The sequence below is a fragment of the Leguminivora glycinivorella genome, chromosome 9 (genome assembly GCF_023078275.1).
Source record: "Leguminivora glycinivorella isolate SPB_JAAS2020 chromosome 9, LegGlyc_1.1, whole genome shotgun sequence".
Lineage (NCBI taxonomy): Eukaryota > Metazoa > Arthropoda > Insecta > Lepidoptera > Tortricidae > Leguminivora > Leguminivora glycinivorella.
Genome location: NC_062979.1, coordinates 10,277,311 through 10,296,480, shown reverse-complemented (window position 1 = coordinate 10,296,480; position 19,170 = coordinate 10,277,311). Strand labels below are relative to the sequence as shown.

General features: G+C 35.6%; 1 protein-coding gene across 1 annotated transcript; it reads left to right on the top strand.

The window, feature by feature from the left end:
• The first annotated feature begins 168 nt into the window (after positions 1-168).
• Positions 169-12,864, top strand: LOC125229766 (monocarboxylate transporter 10). Its single transcript, XM_048134703.1, has 3 exons — positions 169-758; positions 9,677-10,801; positions 10,886-12,864. Exons 1-3 carry the CDS (start codon positions 470-472, stop codon positions 10,957-10,959), a joined length of 1,488 nt encoding a protein of 495 aa, XP_047990660.1. The 5' UTR covers positions 169-469; the 3' UTR covers positions 10,960-12,864.
• Positions 12,865-19,170: the final 6,306 nt, after the last annotated feature.

Sequence of the window (19,170 nt, the reverse complement as noted above, 5' to 3'; positions counted from 1 at the left end):
ATGTTAAAGAAACTAACTATTCAAATACTGACGGAAATTTTCGTATCAAGGTCGTATCGTTTCGTTCCAGACGTTTTTGACCTGGCAATATTTCTTATCAAATGTCAAGTGTATCCTGTGAACTGTCATTGTAAATCCATTCAGTTTCAGTCACAGACTCACAGACAGTCAGTAGTTCACTATCAGCGAGGATGTGGAGAATAATTTTAAAAGAGGACTCGACCGCGTGCCTGGTTTATTCGCGTCGTAGATTATGTTAGTAAATCGAAAATGAACTATAAATTTGACGCGTGTTATGAAGTTACGATCATGGTATATTCTCTCTAAATACGTGATAAAGTTTGCTTTGTGTAACATTTTATTTTATACGTAGATAGTCAAGATCAAATTACAGTTTTAATAGAATTGATGTTCAAAAGCCTTTCATCAGATTTCTATTGTATAAGAGAATCAAACAATATTTTCGAAGATGGATTTGGAACCGAAGGAAAACTCAGAACTACTGACTAAAGTACGTAATATAGAAGTGAGAAGTGCCGAGGTCCCGAAGCCCGAAACAAATGGAAATGTGCGTGGAAATAATGACGAGTTCGCAAGAGGTCCCCCTGATGGGGGGTTTAGAGCATATTCTGTGCTGGTGGGCTCATTCCTCACAAATGGTCTTCTCTTTGGTGTGATAAATTCATATAGTGTGATATATACAGTGATGTCAGAACAATTGAAGCAACAGAATGTACCAAACTTTGAGAGCAAAGCATGTAAGTATGTTAGGTTAGTTTACCTCCTTGGCAAAATTTAGGTGATGCAATGTGTTTAAAAATTTCAAACTTGTAACAATGTTCCTTGTTTGTGTTGTCAAATGGGCACAGACGAAACTTTTATACTTACCTGTTCTGGTATTATAATAAAAATAAAATACAATATGTATTTAAAATTGCAAAAATAAAAAAAAAACTAATATGTTAGGTTGGTATCAAAGTTTCACCAAGTTCATTGTTATATTATTACATATATTCATGCAATTACTACTTTAGACTAAGTTAATCTAAAATTATACAGGTAAAATTTGATTTATGGAAACCCTTTATCCATAAATCAAATTTAGCATGGTTATTAAAAAATCACAACAGCAAAGGGGTACTTCTGTTTTATTCTTTACTCCTGAAATGTATGTTGGCATCATAGAGTATATTTAATTTAAAATAATTGATTTTTATTAAATTCTATGCCTACATCTCTTGTATCTCACTACTCACCTCACCTGTATTTCCAAAAGGGGTAGAGAGACCACATGAAACTGCTCAAATTTCAGTACCACTCTTAACAATTAAGGGATTTAAAGATAAGCACACCCATTACACATATTTATTATGTTAATCTTAGTGTATTATTGAAAACATTAAACTATACAAGTCAATAACTGAAATCAACCATTTTATTTATAAGTAAGTATGTGAGTTTTTAAGAATATTGATGTGTCTGTTTCATATAAAATAATCTCTTATTGACTTCAACCATGTCAACAATGAGAAATAAATAAATAATGAATACGAAAAAATATGGATGATTTCAGTTGTACAACTTCTACATTAAAGGTACAGTTTTATTGGGAAGTAGTTTTATCATAATTGGCGCCAAAGGCACTTGATAAATTGTTAAATAATAATCTCACGCAAATGCCAAATATACTCGTAACCCATGTTATTTTATGAATGATTTACGAAAAATAATATATCGACGTTTCGAGATTTAAGAGGCATAGTTTAATCATAATAATAAATTGTAACCGATGGTTTTCGATAAAGAATAAATAAATAATGAATAATAATAGCACGAATAATAATCATATACGAAAACGGAAAAATAAGATATCGACGTTTCGAGATTTACGACTGCTTCACAAAGACATAGTTTTATTGGTAAGAAGTTTTATCATAATTGGCGCCAGTGGTACTTGATAAGTAATTGAATAATAATAGTGCGAAAATATAACCAATGTTTCGATTTACGAAAAATTACATCCGACGTTTCGAGATGTACTATTGAGTCACAAAGGCATAGTTTTATTAGGAAGCAGTGTTTATTGGCGCCGATGGCACTCGATAAAAAATAAATAAATAGGTAATGATTAATAATAGCACGAACATATAAAAAAATTACGAATAATAATATATCGAAGTTTCGAGATTTACGACTGGTACAAAGGCATAGTTTTATTGGTAAGTAGTTTTATCATAATTGGCGCCGATGGCACTCGATACGGCGCGCGTGCCGGCGGCGTGGCGCCCTCGTTGAAGGCCACAATCGGATTCAATTTCAGACCATTGAGCTGATGAAAACAACTTTCGTTGCTCATGTTTCTACCCAGCGCGTTTCAAATTGAAATTCCGTAGGTATGGAAATGCGATGCGTGGCTGTGTTGCAGATTGCATAGTGCACGCTTAATTTATGACGCTACCGCGACGCGACGTTACTATTAACACGTTGTTGAAATGTTCATGTATGTGAACATAGATGAATGTCTATTTTCGGCAAGCTAGGGTGTCCGCAAAGGATACTTCTCTTTAAAAGCCGGCCAAGTGCGAGTTGTACTCGCGTTTAGGGATTGCAATCCGGTCTGATTACCAATCCGGCCGGATCCGGCCGGATTTCGGCCCCAATCCGGCGGATCCGGCCGGATCCGGCCGGATTGGCCTTGAGGACTAAAACTACCGAAATAGTGACTTTTTTTGCATGTTTTCACCATAATATGACAAGTACGATGGTATTTTGCATCACGAATAATAAACCAACGGTTTAAAGGCTTAGAAATCAACTTGTTTACCAGTTAACAAGTAAATTTTACTATAATAATCAGTCGCAAATCAAATTATTTCGTTCTTTTGAAACTTTGATAGGTTAAAAAAATTATTATTAGTGTAACGTTTTACAGTAATACCTATAGAGCTTTTAAGATACGATAAAGGGCGCACATTATAACATACCTACAAACATACATGCATTATGAGATCAGTATTAAAAAAAAACCTGTATTGTGTTATTTTACAGTTAACTTTACTCACATGAAAAGAAGAACAAAAAAAAGTATCCCAATCATATTATAAGCATAATTATTAAAAGTCAGCGTTAACCTTTTCTCAGTCTGTATAAAAATATCCAGTATCGGTTAAGAAAAACTACAGTAACTAAATGAAAGCCAGCAAGAGTAATTGGCCTTAGTATTATTTGCTATTGCTGAATCAACAATCTTACTGGTTAGGTACCTTAAAATGTTCATTTTTAAGCTTTGAATTTTATTATTCTCGTAGCAATATGCTCTCATACTTCTCATATTATGCTGAAAACATGTTGTTGTTCTTGAAGTCCTACGTCACCACAGAGGTGCAAAGGGCCTTCACGAGCTCGGGCCACGACTTCCTATCTTCAGCTACCCTCGTGGTCTCACTCCAGCTCGACCCGGTCGCTCATAGTCCATCCTCAACGGACCGCTTCCATGGGTTTCCAGGGCGCTCGGAGCCACGACTTGCATTTTGCGGTTTTCAGCCGAAAGCAATCGTTGCGTTATTTCCTTCCCCTATTTGAATAGTGTGCCATCCATGTTCCTTTTTGTGTCGCGGTTAGCTGCTATATACTCCATAGGTCTCGATTTCGGATAGTGTCTGGCCAGAAAACGCGAAGGATCGACCTCAAACCATGGCTCTTTGTCACTCTCCACCACTTCACATTATGCATCCCAACAAACAATCCCACAGATTTCACTACGGATTCCAAAACGGAAAGTGTAACGCGTTGCTTGAGCACATTATTTGACTTCCAAACGGCCTTCTAATGCAAAGAACATACATACTAACATATTTTTTGATTGGAAATCAGACCGGATTGCAATCACCTGTTGAGCGACGTTCAAATGTTGCCGTAAAATTATTTTTTTTTGCACTATTTTAACATATCGTGTTACATTACCGGATCCGGTACCGGATCCGGCGATTTTCACCGGATCCGGTGGCATGAAAAAAGCACCGGATCCGGCCGGATTACCGGATCCGCCGGACCGGATTACAATCCCTACTCGCGTTGCAAGAGTTCCGTACACTACAAGAAGGGCTTAAGCGCCTCTTTTTTAGTAGGAACTTAATTCATTTTTGCGAATAATCGATATTTTGAACAAAATGAAACAGAAATGAGTTTATATGTAATATTCAAACGCGCTCACACAATTTCAAAAGATTTGGTAACTCCTTGCAGCGGCAGTGAGTGAAATTCGTAATTTGAGTTTTTTCTTTTAAGTCCGATTTACGCTTTACTGTAGATTTCTAATAGGTTTTCCTATAATCTTTAGATTGAAAACTATCTCGTGTATTTTTTTGAAAATTTTACGCTTAGTAGTTTTGGAGATAAGGGGGGGATGGTAATTTTTTGCCTATTTCTTAAATTACTTTACTAACAAATATTTTTGAAATACTTATAAAATGCCTTTTCATTTGATATGTAACACAATATAGTTCTAGAAACTTTGATTTTTAATTTTCACTTTTACCACTATTTTCTTAATTTAAATTACACGTCCGCCTTTGGGTCACAGGTTTACATATGTGTGCCAAAATTCAAGTTAATCGGTTCGGTAGTTTCGGAGAAAATTGACTGTGACAACAGACAGACAGACACACGAGTGATCCTATAAGGGTTCCGTTTTCCTTTTTGAGGTACGGAACCCTAAAAAATAAAGGAAAAAATGGTAGTGGACTGGTGGGATAACAATGAGACTTGAACAATTAAACCGATTTTCATTGCGAATGATAAACAGGAGGAGTTGACTTGAAAAATAAAACTCCCTAGCGCATATGCGCGCTATATTTTCAAATTATGTATCAAACTTAAGAGCGCTTTCAAAAAATCTGCTTGCTCGCATTTCGACGCCGGCGGCGCTGGCGTGCGCCTGTGTGCAGACGCACACTATAACCAGAAGCATAACGATTGTAGCCTGCGGTACAGACATAGCGTGCGATCCTCTTCGAACCAACCTTACGTGCGGCTAGAGCGAAAGGGATAGCATTCATGGTCGGTACCGCCACGCCGTCAGTAGCGTTGCGGACTAACCATTATTGATACTTGCGTAAAAACACCACCATATATATATTACATATTTGCATACATGATTTCGTGCATAAATACTTGACCTTTTAGTTTAATTATTAAACTTATCACAGTTTTTTTATTAAAACGTGTGTAGCCTTGGAAGAAATAAATTAAAAAACTTTTATAATATAATAAATTGTGTATATAATATTGTCTTCTGTCACCGCGATAGTTACTCATGAAATAAATTTATGGAATCAGATTATATCGCGTATAATGAATATAATCCGTTTTCTTAGTTTTATTTCATTTTGTATATGATATGTTTTCTAGGTTCTTTTCGGTGAAGGAAAACATCGTGAGGAAACCGGACTTATTCCAATAAGGTCTAGTTTACCCTTTGGGTTGAAAGGTCAGATGGCAGTCGCTTTCGTAAAAACTAGTGCCTACGCCAAATCTTGGGATTAGTTGTCAAAGTGGACCGCAGGCTCCCATGAGCCGTGGCAAGTGCCGGGATAACGCAAGGAAGATGATGATGTTTTCTAGGTACATATATATAATGGAACTAAGATCGGTTTTCTTTAATTTTAAGTAGTTTTTTTTTATATTTAAAATGTGTTTTTAGGGTTTCGTAGTCAACTAGGAACCCTTATAGTTTCGCCATGTCTGTCTGTCTGTCCCTCCGTCCGTCCGTCCGTCCGCGGATAATCTCAGTGACCGTTAGAACTAGAGAGCTGAAATTTGGTACCAATATGTATATCAGTCACGCCGACAAAGTGCAAAAATAAAAAGTGGAAAAAATGTTTTATTAGGGTACCCCCTACACGTAAAGTAGGGAGTGATTTTTTTTTTCATTTCAACCCTAACGTATGATTTATTGTTGGATAGGTATTTAAAAATGAATTACTGAAATCGTTTTTTGATAATATTAATATTTTCGGGAATAATCGCTCCTAAAGGAAAAAAAAAGTGTGTCCCCCCTCTAACTTTTTAACCATATATTTAAAAAATATTTAAAAATCACAAAAGTAGAACTTTATAAACTTTCTAGGAAAACTGTTTTGAACTTGATAGGTTCTGTAGTTTTTGAAAAATATGGAAAACTACGGAAGAGCCGAGCGGCTATTTACCAACGCGGCTTTAAAAACCGGCCGAGAGCGTGTCGGGCCACGCTCAGTGTAGGCACTGAGCGTGACCTGACACGCTCTCGGCCGGTTTTTAAATATTATGTTGTTTTAATTGCATGGAGCACAGGAAGGTCCACATATAGGTATTAGTTTTTTGTAAGGAAATACAACTCTACGCTACGCCTACCTGCTTTAGTTGACTGTTGACACACTGAGACAGTGGATGCGCCAGAGTATAAAAGAGTGATTACCATCTCTTGTCAAAGATCTTGTTGAGACGAATCAAACGAGCCCAACCACAGAAGAGTTTCAAGACCTGGTTGTTGAATACTCTTGACTACCTTCCAGCTTCATCATCAGATCCTGGGTACCATCTCTTGTCAAAGATCTTGTTGAGACGAACCAAACGAGCCCAAACACGAAATGGTTTCAAGACCTGGTTGATGAGAACTCATGACTACCTTCCGGCTTCATCATCAGATCCTGGGTACCATCACCTCTTGTCAAAGATCTTGTTGAGACGAACCAAACGAGCCCAAACACGGAATGGTTTCAAGACCTGGTTGATGAATTCTCTTGACTACCTTCCAGCTTCATCATCAGATCCTGGGTACCATCTCTTGTCAAAGATCTTGTTGAGACGAACCAAACGAGCCCAAACACGAAATGGTTTCAAGACCTGGTTGATGAGAACTCATGACTACCTTCCGGCTTCATCATCAGATCCTGGGTACCATCACCTCTTGTCAAAGATCTTGTTGAGGTGAATCAAACGAGCCCAAACACGAAATGGTTTCAAGACCTGGTTGATGAGAACTCATGACTACCATCTGACTTCATCATCAGATCCTGAGTACCATCTATTGTCAAAGATTTTGTTGAGACGAGTCAGTAACCTAAAATGATAATCAATAATAAATAATACTTACTAAAAATATTAGTCAAGTTAATTAGTTAGTTACCAAAGTCGTCAACCCAAGGATCAAAGTTTTCGGTCGCAGTATACATGCAACAGTACAGCCAAACACGCACACAAGTGCGGTTTTGGACACGGCGGGTGCCGCACACAATGACAAAATAACTTCGCGATCGTCGAGCCGCGTGCGGAGCGGACTAACATACGTCCTGCCTCTACAAGCTCTGCCGCGGTACTGACATCGCAAGCGCGCGTAACCGGTAATAAGGAGGCATTTTTAAAAAATCGTCAAAAATATTAAATTGCAATTAATAGAAAACTTTTGCATAAAATCTGTTTGAGTAAGCGTTGCAGATTATTTTTATATTAAAACTACTTCAAAAACACGTAAGTTTTCGAAGAAATTGACACTTATTCTGAGGTGATTTCTGAAACAAATTGGATTCATCATATCCTCATTTACTCTATTCTAAAGCCTTATAACAAAGAAGTAGTCTCAGAAGATTGTAGTACAGGATATACATAAGTAATACAAATTTACCACTTGAAGCATTCAAAACTATCCAAATTTTACAAATTAGACGGACTAAGTCAGCACTTTTCGCGGGTTTTCCTAAACATGCACCAGAAAAAAAATCATAATTAATTAAGTGAGTTAGTTTTAAAAAATCCAGTCTCACAACATGTAAGTTAAGAAATATAATCGAATCCTGAACTTAATAAGTCTTTTAGATGACGGAAAGTGTAGCATTTTGCCGACTAAAACTATCAATTTTACATTATTACGACGTTTTCGTTGAATGCCCTCTTAAAAAACTAGCAAAGAGTCACTTTCAGAAAACAATAGCAAGGAATGTTTGACACTCGCCAAAACCATATATTAGATCTGAAAACTATAAGTCCACATTTTTCCCCCTAGATTTAACTCGAGACCTTGTTTTTTATAGTTATGTCTACGTTCGCGTCTTCATCTTCACCCAATAAATAATATAATCCGCCGAAAAAAATAACTTCTCATCGCATAATAAATACGAGCAGTTTTTCTACACAAACTGCTTTTAAATACTGTACCGTTATCGTGCCTCGCTTTTTTGCTATTTTATCTAAATTACCCGTGTAGTTAAGAATGATTAAGTAGCGAAGTTTACTTAAAGTAACGGTACACAAGAAAATATTATTTTTTTAAATCTGTATACCTACTTAATAGTTATTTGTTATACAAGGGGGCAAAGTTGTATTTTAACACACGAGAAGTAAAATATATTTGCACCCGAGTGTAACACAAAACTTTTCCCCTCACTATAGCGAGGAAAGTACAACGCAAAAAACGCGTTTATCACTGCTTCCAGTAGTTCCACAGGTGGTAAATCATCGTCATCACTAGATTCACTTCACTTTTATCAATTTTAAAGCAGAAAAAATGACTATATTCAAGGTCAAATTACTTTATCCACTAGTGGATAAAATGCGTTTTTACCCGCTGGTATTAAAGGACAAAACACGTGTTACCGAGCTAGTGAGGGGAAAAATATTACAGTAAATAAAAATAGATTTGCACACAATGTGTAGGAACCTAGTCTATCTGAATTTACCAGACTGTCTCCGTTCCGCAAACACCAGTTTAGCCTCATTCTCATTACCTATCTTCGGGCACAAGTCCTCACACTCAATTGACAGACGTAGAAAACATACATATATCTTGATGGTTTTAGGTAGATAGGTAGATAGGTACCTCCTGTCTGGTGACCCGATTAGATTACGAGACATTGTGTGGCACTTGGCAACTTAACTGAGTGCATTGCATAGGCGACAAATTTGATACTTAGGTATTCTTCTGTGTCTGGGATAGTTTCATATGGAAAATATGTAATTATATCAAAATTTATCTTGGTTTTATTTATGCTGACCATGTTCCTATTCATGTATTGACCCAATTCCATCATCATGATATGTTTTTATTTCTTTGATGAAATGTGTATTTTTTATCTGACAGCAATATGTCATGATAACATAATAAATACGCAGAAGATCAAATGGAGTTCGCTGAAATATTATTGTTTTTTATTAAGTAATAAACTTCAGATAATATGTAAAATATGATACCGTATCAATGATGTTTTGTTATTATTAAGAGAAACGGTTTGTTTTTATTTCCATCTCACGCGACAAACTTCGCCCAATCGTTATTGTATATAATGTTAGTACAGACTATAGAAACTGATAGAAGGAATAGGTTGCATCATATTGTTCTTTAGTAACCCGTGTGGTGGCTGGGTAAGAATTTAACCACCCGTTTTGGGGAGGCCCATGGGTGTTGTAGAAATCAACTGTTGGTTTAATTGTGGTGTGGCTGTGGGCGATAGGCTAGGAACTTGTCACTGCAATATCACATTTTTTGTTTTGTTTCAACCCCAAAAGGGGCACTGAAATTGACTACCCCTTTAGGGAATACAGGCGTGAGACGTATGTATACTTGAAAATGAGAAGCTTCTTGAAGCTAGAATGTATGCATCTTATGAAAACGCTTCAGTTTTTAATTAAGAATTTTTTGTTTCAGCTCTGGTGGGCAGCCTGGCGATGGGAACGACGTTCCTACTATCGCCGCTGTCGGGCGTGCTGACCGCGCTGATGGGGCTGCGCCGCACCGCCGTGCTCGGCGGCACCATCGCCACCTCTGGCCTGCTTCTGTCCTCTTTCTTCACCAACCACGTCGATATTCTATGCTTCACCTACGGTGTCTTATACGGACTGGGCGCCTCTCTTGCCTACACGCCCTCCCTCGCCATTCTCGGCCACTACTTCAAAAGATATCTCGGCCGCGTCAATGGCTTTGTTACCATAGGCAGTTCCATATTCACGGTCATGATGCCTCCTCTTATGAAACATCTTATCGAAGTCTACGGGCTCGACTGGATGTTCAGAGTTCTAGCTATATTTACATTTGGAATAGCGCTTTGTGGTCTATTATTTAAACCAATCCCTTTATTGGTTATAGAAAAACCATTAAAGGAAGATAACTGTACTTCACTAATTAAAACTATAGTGAGTGTTGAAATTTGGAGAAATAAGAAGTATAGATTGTGGGCGCTGTCGATGCCTGTGGCACTGTTCGGATATTTCGTACCTTACGTGCATATAGGCAAATTTGTTGAAACTTTCGATAAAGTATACAATAATGTACCCATACAATGCATAGCGGCCACTTCTGGGGTAGGAAGACTAGTTTTCGGATTCCTCGCGGATAAGCCTGGTATCGATCGAATTCTGTTACAGCAGATATCCTTTTATGTAATAGGAATTCTCACTATTATTTTGCCATTTGTGAATTCGTTTGCATTTATAATTGTTATTTCACTAGGAATGGGCGTGTTCGATGGCGCATTTATTGCCCTAATTGGGCCTATAGCGTTTGAGTTAGTTGGCGGTGCCCACGCGGCGCAGGCTATAGGCTGCATGCTGGGTCTAGCCGCGGTTCCTTTGTCCATCGGGCCGCCGTTCGCAGCCTATCTGCACGGTTTATATGATTCCTATACCTTGCCGTTTGTTCTCGCCGGCATTTCTCCACTGGTTGGCGCCACTCTCATGTTTACCATACGTCTTTATCGCAAGCCAGGAAATCAAAGACGCCAGAATCTAGATAAGGGCGGTAGCATTAATGGAAAATTATCTTCAAATGACATTGGTAAGTACTTTGAACAGGTGTTCCAAAAAATATGAAACTTTTTTATAAGTCAAATCGTCTAAACCAATTTCTTTTTTTTTTCAGAAAAGCTTTCCGGATCTGGCCCTCTTCAAAACGGTGATAGTATCCATGATCGATCGATCAATACTTCGTTATAACCAGACAAATTTTGGCTCTGAAGAGCCTTTAACAACGCAACTGCCGAAAACATTTCAGTAAACGCGAATGTCAGGTACATAGATGTAAGTTATATTTATATAAATCGGTATACAATACCGTATTTGTACAAACTCAAGTTTTGTGCCAGTAGTTGTAAATTATTTCAGTGATAAAAATGTGAAAGTAACAATCGTAGATAGGTTTTAAAAATGCGGGCCGTAATGGTTCAGCCGTTTGTTAAAAATATAAAAAAACGTTGTTCATTGAACTTAAGTACTTATGTCCGTATGAAACCGGCGCGGGCGCCGGCATGCCGCAACATCGCGGCCGGAGGCAGCATATTTCTGCCTCGCTTACCATACAACTATGTTTGTATATGTATACAGGTTACAACAAAAATAGTGGGGATCCGTTGAAGGATATGTCGTGATATAAACAGAAAAAAGATATGAGAAACAATTTTTTTTGCCCCGAATCTTTATGGCTTTTGTTAGGGGGGTTAGTCGGGTGTTGGCTAAGATGACCTGTCCTATAAATGAAAGAATATCAGACCTACCGAAAAACTTTTTTGCGTGTAATTTTTTCTTCTAGTTTTTTTTAATCAGAGAACATGATACCGAATACATATGCCCAGATATGCCCTGAAACCGATCCCCTCTATTTTTATTACTATGTATTAGTTCAAATGTGGTTTTGCACATACGCTATGCCGAGGCAGATTTAGCTAACACCTCACGTACTTCAATATTTTCCACTTTGTATGTTAGCATTTTAAACTATTCTTTAAACTCCTATTTTATTGTATAATAAGACTTTGTTTATTGATAATACAGTCGAGCTCATAAGTTATATTAACCTCACTTTTTTTTATTTTGTTCGTGGGTTGATGTGCATTTGTGCAATAAATTAATATTTATGAGGTCGACAGTACTTTTTTATGCATTTTATATTTTACTTTTATTGTAAAACATTTACCATTTAAACGTTCCTAGACCGATTAGTTATATTATTTTGTCATAGTTTATGTAATTAGGAATAAGATAGAACTATAGAAATAAGTTAAAGTTGACAATAACATATAGTTATTTAAAAAATTTAAGTACATTGAAATTATTTATGACAGTTAAATGACATAATAGTATAACAAAAATAGGTGATATAAGTATGTATTTTAAAATGGTACGGTTTAAAGTATAGTCAACCAATTGGAACCCTAGGCCACTGTAGAACTATGTCATAGTAACGTTATAAATTAGATTGTAAGAAATTTCTTATTGCTTGTCCTTTTGACATGGTTGTAGAGTGGCCTAGGATTCCAATTGGTTGACTGTAAATATATTTAAAAAGTTGCGATGAAGTTGTTTTTCGACGTTGAAATTGAAAAGTATATTTTATGATATTAACAAAGATTTATTTTTATAGAATCTCTAAAGTCAATGTTTTGTAAGGACTAAAATTATGTTGTAACTAGTTGTTGCTCCTGACTTCTTTCGCATAGGTTTACATTATCCAAAAAAAATACAAGTAAATCCGACAACGCGTGATAATTTAGTTGTTCGCTTGGCACAATGTATTTCTATGAAGTTTCAAATCCCTCACTCGAAGAATTATTTACATTTGATTAGGTAACTAGTCGTAATGTCGGCACAAAAATAATGGGATACAATAGGTAGGTAACACTAACTAAGACAGTTATAAATCCAAATGATAAAAGTTTCCTCATTTCGGGCTTATGTCCGTTCTTATTTGATTTTCCTGTTTTAATGTGAGTTACCACCCGGTAAGATTTATTTGTGTAAAAAGCACAAATATTTGTTTCTGAGTCATGGGTGTTTTCTATGTATTTAAGTATTTGTATAAGTAAGTATATCGTTATAAACTGAAATAGATACCATACACTAAAGAAAAAGCGATCAAGCCCACTGGTGGCGAAGCCGGAATCCACCAGTGCCACCAGTGGGCTTGATCGCTTTTTCTTTAGTGTATGGTATCTATTTCAGTTTATAATTTATATATAGTAGTGTTACTACTTAAAAAAACAAATCAAAAAATATTTCATAAAATAATTTGATTTGTTCCCTACATCGGTAAGTATATCGTTGTTGAGTACCCACAACACAAACCTTCTTGAGCTTACCGTGGGACTCAGTTAATCTGTGTAAAAAAATCCTTTTAGATTTATTTATTTACATTTATTTTTCTTTATTTACCTAATACCTATTATTTCAACGTAATATTAAATAAATATAATTATGATACCGGCTCTACTGGCAACTTGTTCAACTACTTTTTAAGATAATTTTCGAGTAATACAATATGAATTCATCTGTTAATAGATATCCTGTGAACTGTAGACCTTGCAAGCCCCTATGGATCCCATTTTAAACATTATCGATAATTATTAATTATCAAATCGGCTCACCAACTTTCATGAGAACCGGTTGATAAATGTGATTTCTAGACGAGGACACACGAAATGAAATTCCTTAGAAGGTGTAGAGTTTTTGAAGTTACGGCTTGTGGAGTTGAAGCTTGGCTCTACATGAGTTCTGATAATTTTTAACAGGAGAGCCTTATGGTCTCGTCTTGGCAAATTGTTACAAAAAAATACATCCCATTATCCAGTTTTAGTAAGACATCGAATAATAAGACAATTTCGGAAATCTCCGTCCGGTCCAAATACAGAGCTTGATCTTATTCCAATGACATAAAGCCGGCCACAATCACAACAACGACAATGACCGTGACTGTACGGCGACATAATACAGAAACTGACCATAGCAACAGGATGCCTCCATGCTAATATTAGAATAGGATGATTGAACCGTCTAGTTTAACTCGAAATTGTAACAATGAACGTATTTTTTTTCACTCGGTGAGAATAACAACTTAAATATTTCTGAGCTACATTTTTAGGATACTAATTATAAAGTTTTAATCATAAACCGAGCAGAAGTTTAGTCTGTGATATTGAATCATAATCAATTATTACAAATTTACCTACGTAGTGACAGAGTAAGTGGATTGGAATCAAATCTATTAACATCGAACCACACATTATTATGTATAAGAAATGGTTTGCTAGTATGACGCATAGGAGCCTTTTTAGGGTTCCGTAGTCAACTAGGAACCCTTATAGTTTCGCCATGTCTGTCTGTCCGTCCGTCCGTCCGTCCGTCCGTCCGTCCGTCCGCGGATAATATCAATAACCGTTAGCACTAGAAAGCTGAAATTTGGTACCAATATGTATATCAATCACGCCAACAAAGTGCAAAAATAAAAAATGGAAAAAAATGTTTTATTAGGGTACCCCCCCTACATGTAAAGTGGGGGCTGATATTGTTTTTCATTCTAACCCCAACGTGTGATATATTGTTGGATAGGTATTTAAAAATGAATAAGGGTTTACTAAGATCGTTTTTTGATAATATTAATATTTTCGGAAATAATCACTCCTAAAGGAAAAAAAAGTGCGTCCCCCCCCCTCTAACTTTTGAACCATATGTTTAAAAAATATGAAAAAAATCATAAAAGTAGAACTTTATAAAGACTTTCTAGGAAAATTGTTTTGAACTTGATAGGTTCAGTAGTTTTTGAGAAAAATACGGAAACTACGGAACCCTACACTGAGCGTGGCCCGACACGCCCTTGGCCGGTTTTAGAATTTGGGACCCCCAATTGCCGTAAGTTGTTAACAAACATTAACTAGCTGTCAGTTTTGTGACGACAATTAAGCATAAAATCTGTCTAAAAATGTACTTTTTTCACATTCTGAATGTAGATTATCGCCTAAAGTTTATGTAATTAACACAAAAACAATATTTTTATAGAAATTTCATGCTTAATTATCGTCACAAAACGGACAGTGAGTTAATTTTTGTTAACAACTTACGTTAATTGGGGGCCCAAATTCTGAAAATGCCCATAGGTACGTCTGCTTTCAGCTTACAGATGTTTGAGCGTCTTGATAGGTACTAACGAGAGAATTTCTCATATCACTCGTAGAACTGTTCGATAGTGATAGATGTAACTGCAGTCTAATGTTGCACAAATATAGTTATATGTATATGTATATATTTATTTATGAGATGTTGATTCAAACACAAAATTACCTTTTAATTTAGGTTTTTTCTTTATGCATTGCCAGAGAAAAAAGTAGTAATAAAATAGTGTTAAATATAGTCTTTTCGACTCGTATAGTTCGGTACGTGTACAATACGTACAAATCGTACAATATTATTTTTATGAAAATGTGGTGTACAATCAAATTATTTTAAGGGTCTGGTAACTAAGAAACAATCTAAATTATTTGATTTTACAATATTTTAGATAGGTACAATATTTTAGTAAACCTTTTGAAATAGATTCGTATATAATTAAATATTTTAAATTATATTTGTGTAGGAACAGGGACTTAGGAAGTCAACTACGCGCTACGTACAGTACAGTACGGAGGAATAACACATTGGGGGGAAATATAACAGTCTGTTTTTTTATCTATCTCGATAAATTCAGCCGATGCCTTTGGTAATAATTATAATTTGATAGCTATACTATCCAGAATAAAAAGTTTTTGTACAAAAATTGCAAGTATGATTTAAACAAAACTTACAGGTCCAATACATAAAATATAGACACTGCTTGAATGTAGTATTACCTAATGATACCTAAATATTATAATATATGGTATGCAAAAATAAAGCAACGTTTATTTAGCATCTCTGGTAGGGACCACAAATAATATCCCCAATGATTAACCTCCGACGCAAAAACGACGGGATGTTACAAGTTTGACGTGTCTGTTTGTCTGTGTGTGTGTGTCTGTCTGTGGCATCGCAGCTCCCGAACGGATGAACCGATTTAGATTTAGTTTTTTTTTTGTTTGAAAGCTGAGTTAGTCGGGAGTGTTCTTAGCCATGTTTCATGAAAATATGTTGTGAAAATATGTCACTATGTTGGGGGTTTTTCAAAAATTTAAATTTGTGGTTATTATTACATGGAAGCTCATGCAGCACACTTTTTATTCAGATATGTTGAATAGGTACATATTTAATGGCCCGTTAACGAAAATAGATATAATGTTATATGCCATCAGAATAGCTACATATACGTATATTACAATTACAAGTGATGTAGCGAGTTAGTTAACATATTAATTATGTTAAAAAAAATACTTGGTATCCTTAAACGTTTTTTTTTATATTTACTCCGTTCGCCAATGTATGTATATTGCTCTTATAGTCCGTCTAAATAAAAATCAAACTAGACGCATTTCGCAAATGTGAATTTACCAATTTAAAATTAAGTTCTAATTTTATAATGCAATGCCATGTATATGTATGTCATAGGACAAATAAAATAATACAAGACGCATTTCGCAAATGCGAATTTATCAATTTAAAATAAATAGTAAATTAGTAAAAGCCTTGAATGCAATTTAGCTATCGCAAAAACCATTGAATTTTACCGCGATTACGGCATGTGAAACCTATCTAATAAAATTTGTAGGTATTTCATCTGTCGTATGGATACAAAGCATTAATCATAATCAAATGCCATATGTAGGCACCAGTTACTATGTGTTAGTAATGTGAATTATAAGTTCCTATATTGCTGTAATCACAATACTGCAATCATCCATTGTTCCAGTCCATAACACCAAACTACAATAATTAAGTTAATCATATACGCCTATAAAGATTATGTTTTGGAATATTAGTGAAAATAGAATTAGGTTCCTACCTCATGAGTCATGAATGTCATGATATCTGATAAACATATATTTTTACTTAATTAATTAAGAATAATGCTGTGTGCTAAAGTGTCCTGCGCCAACAATTATTTGTCGAATGTAGGTATATGTAATTTCTCATCGTAGATGATATAACGGTATACAAAGGTTATCGTTCTCTAGCAAAACTGGGACATGTTCTCGAACATGCAATTGATGTATTGAAATAATACGGAAGATACATTTGTATGTTCGCTCTTAAAATAAGCCGCATAAATGTGTGGTGCAGAAATATTTTTTATTGAATTGTATATAATTCTATGTTAGTTTCTGAATATGGCCCCTGTCATGCTATTTATCATGTTTGACTCACCCTACATTCTACATCGTTTATAAAATTTATTGTAGTTGTTACTGTTGTTTAATGTTTATTAAGTTTGTAAACAATGGTTATAATTTTACGGATATTTTGTATACGTTTTTTTTTTAAATTAAATACATGAAATAGGCTAACTACCAAAACAATGCAAGGTTATATTTAAACATAGTTATGCAGCACGGGAAGCATGGTCGCGCGATAGACGATAAAATAGCAGGCCGTCCCTATCGCACTATTTTTAAGTGCGATAGGGACGGCCTGATATTTTATCGTCTATCGCGCGACCATGCTTCCCGTGCAGAATACATCAGACAAATACATAATATTTTGGATAACAACTAAGTGATGGAGCGTATTTTATTATTGTTAATATTATCACTACGTTAAATAAGTTAAGTAGGTAGCACAATGTGTAGTAAATTATATCGAATTGTCAATTAAACCTTATATTTTTAGAACTATCAAACGCAATAAAATATTTTCAAGAATAAAAAGGTTTTTTGATACCGCACTAGACGTGCCTGCACTTTAAAACGTTGCCCCCTCTCACACTAATCACACTATTAATTTACCACAGGGTTAGCCTTATACTTGCTTAATAAAATGAATAGGTAGTTCTGGAGATAATTCCATTTGTGTCACAGACGGACAGAGTCCGCACCATAAAGGATGCTGTTGAATCTAGTGATGGTGTCAAATATGGTTGAAGCTTATGGGCATTGTATATAGGTACATATGTATCTCTAGATACAAACTCAAAGTACGGATTATTAAGTATATAGGATTTACAATCTTCATACTAAGAATCGTACCTCGATTTTTTAGCGCTACCTATTAAATACTATCATAACTACATTGATGATGCCTACAGATTTATAAAAAATAAAAACACGCAAACTAATTTGGGAAAAATATGATTTTTACCACTTCCAGGCTGCGAGACAGCGCCATCTAGTTTTAAGCCTAAAAAGCCCATATATTTCAGGGGTACGCCTTTTTGTATAGGCTTTGTCAGTCCCTTAATTATTATGTCGTTCTCGCTCAAACCAAAGCAGACACAAGTAAGTAGGTATGTGACATAATTATGTGTCGGCCGATCGTATGACCCTTTAGATAGTTACTGCAATAAATACTACAATATTGCAGCAAGTATGTACGTACTATGTACTTGTACGTGTCCACAAAAGTGTCAGTCAGATGATGAAAATATTCAATGGAGAACGGGTTCTATAAATTCGCGAAACATAACAATGGACAGTCAGTGGACGTAACGAAAAGAGGACAGATACACCTACGTAAGTGTCCAAGAAACAGTTTACTTAAGTAGGTCGGCTAATCTACTGTTCGTTAGCTATGCTATTTTCAGTCTTCCCTAATCCATGGTATGGCGGAACTCACAAGCATTGCGAAGACAGCGAAGTATGCGCTCTACTTGAGACGAGACGTGCAAAGTGACATAGTTGACTTGTGTTGTTATATCTTAGTAGGGTAAACTAACCAATGATTGACGTTTATTAGGTGACTGGTCCCTATTTGTGTTACAATAATTGATCAATACGGGTCTAGACTTATTTATATAGGTAATTTAGCTAGAAATATTAACGTAACAGAGGACGTAAGAATGTAATAAGTACAATTCACAGTTTACTATAAAACTATTTGCTTTGGTACTACAAGCTCACAAGGAGTTGCCTTCGCGAACTTATCTATGTAAATACAATGTAACTGACATAATAATTATATATTATGTATGTGTAACATGATTACCTACATTAAAACTGATATTTAGAGTACCTAACCGAGACTAAGTGACCTGTAGGTACATATATAAACTCGCGTCGTGTCATATCATGGGCACTTATCAACACATACATACATGTGTCAAGGTTAGGTGGGTCAAATACCTTTGTCAGCAGTGTATTCGTTTGATTTGATTATTGAAATGAAAACACATCACAACATAAAGTGCGCAAAAAGAGAATAATCATTAAACTTATGGGATCATTCTACGATTCTACGACTCTGCGTGCCCTTTCCGCGCCTTATAAATAGAATTACTAATTTCGCGATGCGTAAATAAAGGATGCGGTTGTTTTTATA